This window comes from Sardina pilchardus, chromosome 6, assembly GCF_963854185.1.
Source record: "Sardina pilchardus chromosome 6, fSarPil1.1, whole genome shotgun sequence".
Taxonomy (NCBI): domain Eukaryota; kingdom Metazoa; phylum Chordata; class Actinopteri; order Clupeiformes; family Clupeidae; genus Sardina; species Sardina pilchardus.
In genome coordinates, this window is record NC_084999.1 from 22,705,281 (window position 1) to 22,717,816 (window position 12,536).

General features: G+C 43.5%; 1 protein-coding gene across 2 annotated transcripts in view; it reads left to right on the forward strand.

The window, feature by feature from the left end:
* adam22 (ADAM metallopeptidase domain 22) overlaps window positions 1-12,524 on the forward strand; it is a 69,421-nt gene extending 56,897 nt beyond the window's left edge. For both annotated transcript variants that reach the window (XM_062539087.1, XM_062539089.1), the window contains exons 25-31: window positions 1,010-1,100; window positions 2,851-2,904; window positions 3,102-3,209; window positions 4,853-4,950; window positions 5,191-5,257; window positions 8,527-8,650; window positions 8,800-12,524. In XM_062539087.1, coding sequence (XP_062395071.1) covers window positions 1,010-1,100; window positions 2,851-2,904; window positions 3,102-3,209; window positions 4,853-4,950; window positions 5,191-5,257; window positions 8,527-8,650; window positions 8,800-8,820 — 563 coding nt within the window. In that variant the 3' untranslated portion in view covers window positions 8,821-12,524. The remainder of the gene's footprint in view (window positions 1-1,009; window positions 1,101-2,850; window positions 2,905-3,101; window positions 3,210-4,852; window positions 4,951-5,190; window positions 5,258-8,526; window positions 8,651-8,799) is intronic.
* Window positions 12,525-12,536: the final 12 nt, after the last annotated feature.

Genomic DNA, 12,536 nt, shown 5'->3' on the forward strand with positions numbered 1-12,536 from the left:
CAGGAGTGAGGTCAGGTTTTGAGTTTGGGCTCGCAAGACGCCTGATTTTCCACGTGGTTGTGTTTCTCCTTGCTCATTCCATGTTTCTCCTTACCTCCACTCCTACATTTCCCTTATTTCCCACAATATATGTATGTGTGTGTGTATGTGTGTGTGTGTGTGTGTGTGTGTGTGTGCGTGTTTATGTTTTAAGAGATATCAAACCCTAGTTGATTTGTGTTTGTGTGTATGAGGAGGGATTTAAGAGAATATGATCGCTGGTAAGTTGATCATACAACAAATCACTGGGTGCAGTGGCTGTGTGTGTAATGGTGGTTGGTGGAGTTTACGTTACGAATTGATACAAAATGACAAAGTCATGCTTGGTTGTTTTGATCTTTCCGTGTGCTAGGAGCTAGGAGTGGAACTTGTTCAGCTGCTCAAACATACACACATCACTCTGTTGGCAACATAGCAAGAGCAGCTGTTAAATTAGCCATTACAGTAATTTCCTGTGTATTTGCCACTGGACAATGTTACTGTATATGCAAGTTAAAAGAAACAAAACCATATTAATGCCATATTAACTGCCCCTGTGTATTAACCTCATAGCTGAAGAAATTTAGCTAAATCGATGTATAAGGCATGGCTAATAGTTGGGAAATTACGGTACACTCCACTGCTTTGAATAATTTCCCCAAACCAAAATGTTACAGCACTGTAATTACAGTGGTACATGAATATAAATGTGTAAAATGAACAGCATGATAAGACATCCAATAATACGTATATATGGCACATTTTCTTTGTGAAGTCCCGCAGTATATCTGTTAACCTCGACTCTAGCTTCACTAGCCAACAGAAAAAAAAACTGTATGTTTGCCAGCAACAACTGTGGAAAAATTATTTCCTGGTGTGTGGTTAAATTCTCTAAAGTCTCTCAGTGTGTGTGTCTGCCTGTCGACTGTGAGTTGATGGTGGTGTACTGTTGCCAAGGTTGCATTCTGACACAATGCTTCTCCACCCTTAGCTTTGGTGAACACCAACATCATCGTGGGCTCCATCACTGGCTCCATCCTTCTACTGGGGCTCATCGTCGCCATAGTAGCCTGGGGATACAAGTAAGTGGAGACGCCTTTCAAATTCAGACACTCAAGTCGAGTCACTTTTAGTTATGTAGCACATTTTATATGCACATACTGTAGTGCAACCCAAAGCTTGTTTCAAATGTCTTGTTTCACTTACAAGACATTTACACACAAGACAAAAGATGCCGGACAGAGCAGCGTAGTAGTCATCAGCGTATCCGTGACACCAAGACATGACAAACAAATTTACAAAATAATAAATGACACCAAAGACAAAAGATGCCGGACGGAGCAGCGTAGTCGTCAGCGTAGCCGTGATACCAAGACGTACAAGATAAACAACAAGCAAATTAACAAATGAATAAGAAAAATTTAAGTAAAAAAAAGAGCAAGAGCTGGCCCATACTGGATCACATTCTTGCTGGGTCGTGGTTGTGGAGAGTCCACCTGCTGAGGTGGCCCGGCATCGAGCGGTGTGGTCTAGGGTGTTGATGTGGCATTATCGGCTGCTCGATGGATGCCGTCCAAGAGGCAAGCAGGCTCTCGCTGTGTTGCTGGCGTTTGCGATGGATGAGCACCATGCGCGGCAGGCCACAGTGCAGCCTGGTAAGCCCGGCTCGGATGTGCCAAGAGCCACAGAGCACCTAGCGTCTCCGGCACAGTATCCCTGCTGCCCGGCAGTGATGGAGAGTTTCATCGCTGAGAATGGCACAGGTGGAGCATACTGTCAGGAGTTCAGCTGTAGTGTAGAGCAAATCACCAACACACACCTCTCATCGCACGCTCGACTATGGCCGAGTGCGGATCGGATCTTCAACACCAGATGTGCACTTCTCAGATAGCCTACGGCAAGGAAGCCTAGTCGACCGACTGTCAACAGAGTCCAGTCAGTGGCAGCAAGGGAGTAGGCCAGTAACAGCCAATAGCATAAGCAGCGCAGGTCAGTCTCCAGATGCCTCACTGATGGCAGACAAACATACAAACTACTGACCTCAACTACGTCCATGAACTTATCATACACCTGTCCAAAAACACTGCCAAATACACACACACACACTGGTAAACGCACCTGTGCAACGTACTGTGTAAGAGCAATGTCTGATGGGTTACATAGCTGTGGAGGTACTGTTTGCTTCTTGAGTATCTTCAATACCACAGGATAGTTTTATTTACGGTACCACAGGACCACAGGATAGTTTTATTTACGGTAACTGCATGAAAAACATTTTGGCGGTTTGCTCTGTTCTGGGTGCCCCCTGCCCTTCCATGTTCAAACATGGAAAGCCCCAAGGCAGGGAGAGCAGCAATAAACCCCCCATGGGATACAGAAGAGAACAAACATCAATGACAAGACATTGATATGTCAGAAGTATAAGGGGTTTAAGGAGAGGAGGCGGGTGGCAAAATTGCAGAAAAAGCCGCTGGCAGCAGATTGGCAAGGGCAGTTTAAATAAGCGCTCTGAATGATCTCAATGAAAGCAACTGGGCCATCCAAGGAAGCTAGCGAGGCTGTGCTCCATTTATGATACCGTCATAACAGCTTTAAAGCCCCATTCTGACTGCAAACAACTAGCGACAAGAGACCATGATGCAATATTAATGTAATTCAGTGTTTACACGATTTCAGGTGAAATAGCACTGGTGATGCGAGAGTTGTTGGGTGATGGGCGACGAGAGAATTGCCGTACATCATGTGATCGACAAACAAATTGCTGTATATGTGAACACACAGACACAGACATGCACATCGTCCTCATTGTGATTTTGACCTTCTTCTCCTCAGGAACTACAGACAACGCAAATATGCAGAGTCAGAGGTGCACAGAAGATTCTGCCGGTAGGTTGACCTTGACATCACAGACAGTGATAAGAAATGCAATGTAATACCATGATCATTAACAAACAATTGATGTTGATATTGTCCTGTGATGTTTTTGTGCATGTATTAATGTACCTTTGTGTGTGTGTGTGTGTGTGTGTGTGTGCGTGTGTGTGTGTGCGTGTGTGTGTGTGTGTGTGTGTGTGTGTGTGTAGGCCAATCCCGGCGGGCGACTACGTGAAGAAGCCGGGCGACGCGGACTCCTTCTACAGCGACATGCCGCAGGGCGTGAGCTCCAACTCGGCCAGCAGCTCCAAGAAGAGGTCGGCCTACCTGTCGCACCTGCAGATCTACTCCTGCTCCTTCACCCCCTCCATCCCATCCATCAGCCAAAACATCTCTCTGTTCGGCTTCAGGTGGGGCCCCACCTTCATCTCCATCATCATCCTCATTGCCCTCACCCCAGCTACAGTACCTGCTGCCTTTTGGTTGACTGGTTTTTGCCAGTATCAGATTGTAGGCTACCTCTGCCTCTTTCCTCCAGCTTTGGAATTCTCCAATTCGATACTTATTTCAAAGCATTGACTCAAAGAAGGGAGTTGCTGAAGTTATAACAAATTCCTCATACAGACAAAGAGAAGTAAACTAGTGTGTATCCTGTTGAGGACTTTCTGATCTCAATCTGTTCTCAGTTGAGTATATGGTGAAAAGTTACTTGATTACTGAAGCTTGTGTGTTAAGCTATGTAGTTTATAGTAGGGCTTGCTTAGTAGGGGCCTGTTCCTGAACAAAGGCATGAGCCAGGCCATTTAAGATTTGAAAATTGATATGATCACTTCAGGCACAGATATTCTCCTTGCCATAGATATAAGAAAGCTAGATACCGCATTGTTGGTCGACTTCTGTTTTAGATGGCACAAGTGAACACGGCCTCCATATTGCTGGATTTAAACAGCTTACTGTCTCTAATGGGCAACACTTGCTGGCAATTAGAGACACCTGTCTGACTTCCAATCAGAGACACCTGTCTGACTTCCAATCAGAGACACCTGTTTCTCCATCGGCCTTCAGCGATCATTGCCCCATGATGGCGGTGCCATTTGGTACGCTTTGGAGCCCAGCGCTGTATCTAGCTTTCCAATATTTATGCTCCTTTATGCTCCTTGCTTTTAGCCCTGATGCAGTGCTCAGCTTGCCTCACAAACTCTATAAGGCTGAGCTAGCCTGTGCTAAACCACACCTACAGTATCTGCCCTTCAGCTAAATGCAATAATGCTAACGCTAATCTCCTGCGGTTACCTGTTAGTTAATCCTGGGAGATGATTTTAAGCATCACTACCTCTCAGGTCATTTCCCATCAGCCACCTGCTACTCCTAAGAGACCTCTGAGTAAGTAACCCATCACAAGATGGTGGGTATGTTTACGTGAGTATCTCCCTATCCAACGCAGAAAACCATGGCAACATCCTATCATTCATTCCACATGGTGTTCCCTTGTCACTCGTTGTCTTCATGACATCATCATGGTCATCTGTGGTGGTTTCACAGCATTCATCTCCATCGCCAGATGCTTGTCTGTATTGTGTGTGTGTTTGTGTGTGTGTGTGTATGTGTGTGTGTGTCTGTACTACTCTGTGTGTGTCTGTGTCTGTGTGTGTCTGTATTGTTTATGTAAGTAATGTATTTCGGTATTTTAAATTTGTGCTGTGTTGGTTTTGACTGTGGCAGGTGAGTGCACTTAAATAGGAAAGACCTACTGCAATTAAGACAAGAATGAAAGGAAGAAGATAAAAAATTATGTGAAATGTGAAATTGATTGTAAAATCACTGTGCTGGACTTGTCTCTGTTATTTAGTTAAAATGAGAAATTCAGATGTTTCACCAAAACATCCTGTTCTTCATCTTCACCACTGTGTGGCTTTGGTTTGATGGGTGCGTTTCTGGGTTGTGTGGCTTTGTCCTGAAGGTCAAACGGTCTGTCTCACTCATGGAGCGAAAGAATCCCAGATGCCAAACACTCCGACATCTGTGAGAACGGACGACCCAGGAGCAACTCATGGCAAGGTAACACACACACTCACACACACGCACACACACAAAGAACACACACACAGAGATACACGTTCTTACTTGCACACAACGAAAGGGAAGAAAATAGATCTAGATTCTCAGCAGATAGTCACACACGTATACACATACACATATACCACAAATATAGACATAACCCTTCCTTTTATAATGCAATTTAATAACAATATGATAATGATAATGCCATGGCCACCTCTCCTCTTGTCCACTCCACAGGAAACATAAGCGGAAGCCGTAAAAAGATGAAAGGCAAGAGGTTCCGCCCGCGGTCCAACTCCACAGAGTAAGTCATGTGTCCAGGTGATGCATATGTTACAGGCATGGGCTTTCCCTTGCTGGACTGACAGCCACAATCACCATCCAACTGTCCTAGAGATCTGTAGAAGTGTCTATGTGTGTGGACGTCATCCTTCATGTCATACTAACTTCAATTCAAAACTGGGAGTGATTGTTTTTCATGTCGCATGAGAGTCAGACAAAATCCATTGTTGGGTAGTTGGGGTGTCTGCAATAACCTGTTTGCACCTGTTGGTGTCAGCCAAATGTCTTAAATTAGGCATGTGAAATACTTTAGACTGGCATACAGTACACCGTAAAATAAACAGGCATGGGAAGTGTACCTAAAGGCATCTTGGGATATTATTTTGAGGAATGGATGTCCTGTTTGAGTCATAAATGCTGATGTATGAACAGCACCTGTGTCCTGATCAGTGTATTTGGTCATAAATGTCTCTGGACTCTACGCATCTCCCGATGTGATAGAGTCACACGCGTATGCTGTGTCAGAATATCTCTAGTGAGGTATTACTGATGACCGTGAACAACTGGATTATGACGGTTTTGCAATTGTGCATACTTGTTGGTTTGTTTGTTTGTTTGTTTGTTTTTTTTCCTCCCGGAATGAGACGCATGTGTAACGTGCACATGGATTTTTCACGTCTCTTTGAATGCAGCACCGAGGCCTGGATATGTTCATTCAAGCTTCTTTTCCCCTTCTGTGTTGTTGTCTGTTGGATGGTTGGTTGTTGTTGTTGTTGTTGTTGTTGTTGTTTTCATGCACCTGGATCTAGAAGCATGAGACCAAACCTCTGGAACAGAAATGCTTTTGAGGGACAAAAAAAACAAAACCTGCCACTGCAACCAAAATGCAATTGACCATCAGCCCCCCTACCCCTAAAACGCGACCCTTTACACGTTGCTGCAATTCTCGTTCTGTAAAGCGGAATATTTCAAAAAGTAGTCTATAAAAATGTACAAATCAGTGATTGATTATGTCCCTATTTAATGTATAAAATACTATATGTCCAGCCGTAGGCTGCCCAGTGAATCCCTCTCTGTAAATGTGTCCACTGTAAGCACTCCCCCTCACCTCACCACAATCTGACCATCTCCTTTCCTCTCCTCTCTCACTTGCATCTTGGTGGGCTGTAGAGAATGTCTATGCTGTGCTCTGCTATCTTATACAATTACCTCTCCTTCTCTCCATTCTTTCTCTCTCTCTCTCAATCTCTCTCTCTCCCTCTATTTCCTTCACTGCTCACTTTGCTTTTGCTCACTTTCTTTCTTTCTTTCTTTCTTTCTTTTCTTCTTTCCTTCTGCTCACCATTGCCCTCCTTCCCTTGCCCCTCCTACAGGTTTTTAACCCCTTGCATCCAAACTGAGTATTATGTAACTAAGTGGGTGGAGGATGTGAATAAAGACACTGAAGGACCCTATCTTAGGTACTGACACAGATCACCTCACACTCCTCACTCACCCCTCCCCCGCTTAAAAGTCCTTTCTTTTTCAAAAAAAACAACAACTTACCTCCTCCTCTCCCTTTTTTACATTTCTTTTATGTCATGGAGAAAAAGTGAATTGTTCCTTTTTAGGTACAGTTTTCCTGTGTTAGTTTTGGAAATTGGTTTATTTTACTGAGCGATTGATTGATTGGTTGATTGATTCATTAATTGTTTTTTTTATCTTTTACTTCTCTTTACGTCTCTTTAGGTGTCTTTTATATTAGGGTTTGCCAGTCTTTGTCAGGACTTGTCAGGCTAAATTACTCTCTTACTGAGAAGACAACACAGTTTTGTTATAACACAGGAAACACCGTAAATGCCTCATTTGTGAATTCCCATCAATCCACCTGCTTTCCATAGCAGACTACTCTGCTGCACTCAGACGCACTTTAAAGCTCTTCTGGCCATTCATGAATGATGGCATCGTAACATAATAAATAAATATACATGCATATTGTATTGTCGTTTCATGAGAGTTCAGCATGTTTCCATGCTGCTAGCTCGTTGTGCCTGACAGGAATTAGGGGGACATTTTTGAGTCCTCATGTTAGTAGTTTATTCATTATATATGAGGCATATAGGCCTACTGTATGTCAGTCTAAAAGACTTTCTCATAGAGGACCTGTCTAGATGAACTTGCTCACAAACACTAATATGTATAGGGGAGCCTGAAATGATGATCCCTCTCACTTTTACACTTGTTGTCAGTATAGAACTGTGCTATTTACACTTTTTTCTCAGCAAAGAGTCTCGAAACAAGCAATTTGAAATATTTCTGAAAGTGTTTAAATTACCTTCCTTCCAGAAGTACTTCACGTTATTCAGATCTTTTCACTCATTGTGACACTAGCCACTTCTCAACCACAGTCTACCTCATATCTGTTCCTATAGAATGATCCCAGACAGAAATTGTGTATGTGATTTAAAAATGATTTTTAATTGAATTTTATGTTTTATTTGACGTGTTTTGTTCTTTTATCTGACGTGTTTCATTTGTAGGACAACCTGAGCTGTTTATTGTGTTACTGTCCTCACCCCATCTCCATACATACTGCATGTGCACTGCATTGCGTGTGTTTTGTGTGTGTGTGTGTGTGTGTGCGTGCGCGCCTCCATAACTGTACCTGTATCTTATATGTATGCATTTTCTTGGTCCCGTCTAGCTCCGTGCCGTGTGATTTTTCTCTGCTTGTAGCCTATATGTGAGTCTGTGATGACGCCATCATTGTCATGCTGCCACTTTTCACGGTCTCCATGGTGACCAGACTGGTCTGTTGTGACTCATTCCTCCATTCCTCGCCCGCTTCTCTCGGTGGTCGGTCGCTCTAGACCCACACAGAACTGAAGGAGCTAACACCGCTAGCCTAAATCTGCTGTTACAAAGCCATTACACAGTACAGATGACTGGCCATTTGGGCTTTAGCAAGTTGGAGCTGTTATTGTCATTAACGCGGGCCACTCACCCAATGCTTTCCACCTAAATATACCAAATGCAGCAGATTAACTACTATCAGACATGCTATAATGTCAGTCCTCGTGGTTGTGGACAAAGTAATGTTATGGTGGGTTGTTGTAAAGTTTGTGTTTTCATAAGGAGCAGATGCATCCAGACCAGTGCTGTGATCCACATGGACATCGTGCTAGCTCTTTGAGATGAGGAGGAGTGTAACATGATGTTTGTCTCTCTCTCTCTCTCTCTCTCTCATCTTCTCTCTGTCTCTCTGTCTCTCTCTTGCTCTCTCTGTCCACCCCTTCCCATCATGCCCTGCAGGACTCTGTCCCCAGCAAAGTCACCCACCTCGTCCACAGGGTCCATCGCGTCTAGCCGTCGCTATCCCTACCCTCTGCCCCCACTGCCCGACGAGGAGAGGAAAGCGAACAGACAGAGTGCCCGGGTGAGAAACACACACATTCACTCACTCAATTATTTTACAAGAAATGTTGAGGAGTTGAAACTCAACCATAACACTGTTGTAGAGCATTGCCTATCCATGTACTGTAAATAGACATTTAACTGAATGAATATGTCTGTTGTCTCTTTTAGCTCTGGGAGACATCGATATAAGAAGATCCTACAATTCCGTCGCTTTTATACACATGAGGAGTTAAAACAGGACCAGAATTTAAACAGTGATAAAACAAAACAAGGATGGAAGACTGAAGATGAGGATTTTTGGAGGGAAAAAAGGTGCATTGGGGGGGAAAAAAAGTCCTCCAGAACTCTAGGGGGCACTGTGGCAAGAGCAGCCCTGATCCCACATTCAGCTACACACTGCTATAATCCATCGCCAACGTGCAATGACACACCAACCCACTCACAACTAATGCGGGCCGCCACCTCCACGGCAACCATTAAATTCCCCCTTCAGAGTGGACTGGAGTGAGTGGGCGGAGCTTTGGTCCCTCTAAGAATCCCAACCAATAGCCCTTTCCAATATTGACACGCCCCGCCCCTTTCAATACACAAACTCTTTTCTGATTGGTCACCTGACTGCCTGAACAATGTAAGACAGGGCAGGGATAGGCTAAAGTTATTACGGGGCGGGTAAGGGTAGGGAAGCACGCATTCACTGTAGAAATAATAATTAAAAAAAAAAAAAAAACACTGTATGCATGAAAAAAAAAATCAGCTTAAATCATTCCTAGTGTTATAATGAAGTGTTAAAATGAAGAAGAGGACAAAAAAGATATTTTTGTTTTCTTTTTTCTTTTCTTTTTCGTGAAAGCATACATTGTAGGGGGCTGCATGTGACTGAGGGTTGACCTGTCTGCCAGTCTGTATAAATCCACTTCTTTGTTCATCCATCCACCCACAGCCACCCCCTGAGAAGCACAGGCCCAACACCACCTCTTGCTGTTCCTCTCCCCCCCTCTCTCTCTTCTCCATGCCTTTTGTACATATGTACAGGTCCAAGTTCAAAGACACCAAATGACCGGTGTTCTTTTGCTCGGTTTCGTTTTTTTAATGACGATTTTTTTTTTCTGAAAGGAGGAAGAGATGTTTTTTTTTTGTTTTTTATCTTCCTCCTTGCCGTCTCATAGTATGTGTTTAGGAGTACAGTACGTACGGAAAGAGATATCTTTTGTTTGTTAGACTTTTCTCCCCTTTACTTCTGTGTGTTTCTGTAAGAATGTGTGTGTGAAGTGTGTGACTGAGTATATGTAGAGTGACTGTGTGTAGATTTGTCCTCTGCAGAATGTAACACCCCCCCCCCCACACCCCACCCTTTACTTTCAAACTAGTAATGTTTCACAGGCCAACCTCAGTGTTGCTCTGACTGATGTAGACAGTGTCACATGTACCTGCAACCCTTTGATATGATATGAGCATGGGTATGTTCAATAAGATCTGTGTATTGGTGGTCATCGAAAACAGTCACAGTTGCTGTGATATCATCGTCCAAAACTGCTGTGTCCTACATTTCAGTAGCGGTCCCAAGATAGTGGACGTTGTGTGATCTAAGTGTAGGTACTATAGTGTAGTGGATCATTGGTTGCGCTGCTGAGAATGTATCCATTTTGCTGTTCGGTGACTGATCTCAATGATGGTGGAAGAATATGTTTGACAGCACACATGGAGAAGTTAGTCAGTCTCGATTAAACATTGTTAGATGAGGTGAGAGGTTTGTCGAAAGCATCATTTGAGAAATTGTAGTGTGATGCTCGCATCAACTGGAACGGCTTTAAAAAGAAAACAAAATGTGATATGGTTGAATAACTGGATGTCTTGTCTTTTTAAGATATTTTTTCATATTTTCTCTGCTGGATTCATTCATGCTTTTTCGATAGCATTGATTGTGTTTATAATGCATTCTGATTTGAGTTGAATGTTTCAAATACAAACTTGCCTTTTTAAGCAAATGCTTACATCAGAAGTTAATTTACGTAGCTGTCAGTCAGATAGCGTATCTTATTTAGGATAAGAAAGCTAACATCTCCCTCCGTCATAAGACTTCAACTATCTAAAACTATTCAGAGGGTTTGTATGTCTGTGTGTACGCGTGCGTCTTTGAGCTATTCACCCGAGGCTTGACAGACACTGCGATCAGTCATTTTAATGTGGTGGTCCTCATGTGTACATATGCCATGTTCACCCAAATTCTTGTGTACTCAGAAGGCTTTTATTTTAAAATGTGAGCCTGCTGTTCTTTGTGTACCAAGGAGGCTTTTATTTTGAAATGTGGGCACTGATTTCCTTTACCACTGTATGCACTATGACTGTACTTAATATCACTGCAACATTGAAATGACGTTGCCATGACAAGTAATAATAACTAAGTATTTTTAAGGTACCTTTTTAATGTCCTCCCCATCCCAGTATTATGTATATATGTAATCCCGACAAAATTAAGTGCATTATGTATTATTCCTGTAGGTTCTTTTTCTGTTAAAGATTGAGTTCAACTAAGATGCCGTCATTCCTTTCTTTTTGTGAACACATGCCTCTGTGACTGACCCGTTGGACTATTTTAGCGTGCAGACATGCACATAGACTTAGCCTCAACATGATGAGGAATCAAGGCACCCCACCATCTGCATAGGGACTCATGCTGAAGAGATTTGTGCAACCTGCGTGCTCAGATCTCTCTATCTCTCGCTCTCTCTCTCTCTTCTACAGCTTTTACACAAAGGCAGAGCAGAGAGACGGTCAAGCTTTTATTAAAAAAAAATAATAATAATAATAATACTGCAGACGGTGCATCTCAAGCAATACTCTGTCTCTGTCCATTCCTCCCCACATATCGCCAGTGCATCACTCACCCTCACACACACACACACACACACACACACATATCAATTCACTAGGAGGATGAGGCAAGTGTGTTCACCATCCACCATTTCCAAATAGGTCCTTGGATTGTGTTTATGTTCCACAAGGTAGTGTAGGCTACAGTGTGTGTGTGTGTGTCTGTGTGTGCTCTAAGGCGGGTTTGGAGTTGTATTGTGCTGTGCAGACTCATAACCTTCCCTTGATCTGTGAGCATCCTGCACCCAGCTGGCCTCTCAGACGCCCAGGTGTCTGTGAGACTCTGACCATCAGCCCGTTACCAACCAGTCGGCAAAAAGAAAACACACGCTCAGGTGTGTCTCGCGATCAGGCATCGTTGATCAACTACACGCCTGTTAAGTGATAAGACAGAGAGACTGTAGGTGCTTCTCAACATGCCTCCTCGATCCTCGATGCTCGATCCTCGAGGGGCGTTCCAACTGATCTATAACTGACTGGATAGACTATCCCATTGTTCTCGGCCCATCATTCTTTATGTAGATCAGTGAGGATCGAGGCCCGAGGAGCGAGGGAGGACGTATAAAAGCCCAAATGAGAGGCACCCACTCATTCACGGTGGTTGCTTGACTATGTTTTCAGGGAGCGCTCTCGTTGTCAGCAACCCTATCCACGCTCCTCTTGGTTTATGGGATGTCTCACCCCCCCAGACTTACATGAATGTATTGAAGCAACTGAGCAGTGCAGCAGCGCAGGAACTACCCACAGCTCCAGACTTTTCCATCCTGACGCTCCATACATCATGTGATCCATCGGATCCCCACCTGTTTCCCCCATTACCTAGTCCCATCCAGTGCATTCTTAGTGCTGTGCAACATCGCAGATCTAAGTACAAGATGTTTATATAACAGCATTTCCTCCTGTCGTATGCTGTACATAGACTGACTATTTAAAAAAAAGGTCAATGCCCATATTTTCTTTTCTTACAATATCATTCAGTATTGTAATATATTTAATATAAAATAAACTTTCATTGAAGTGAATCATTGTGTGTT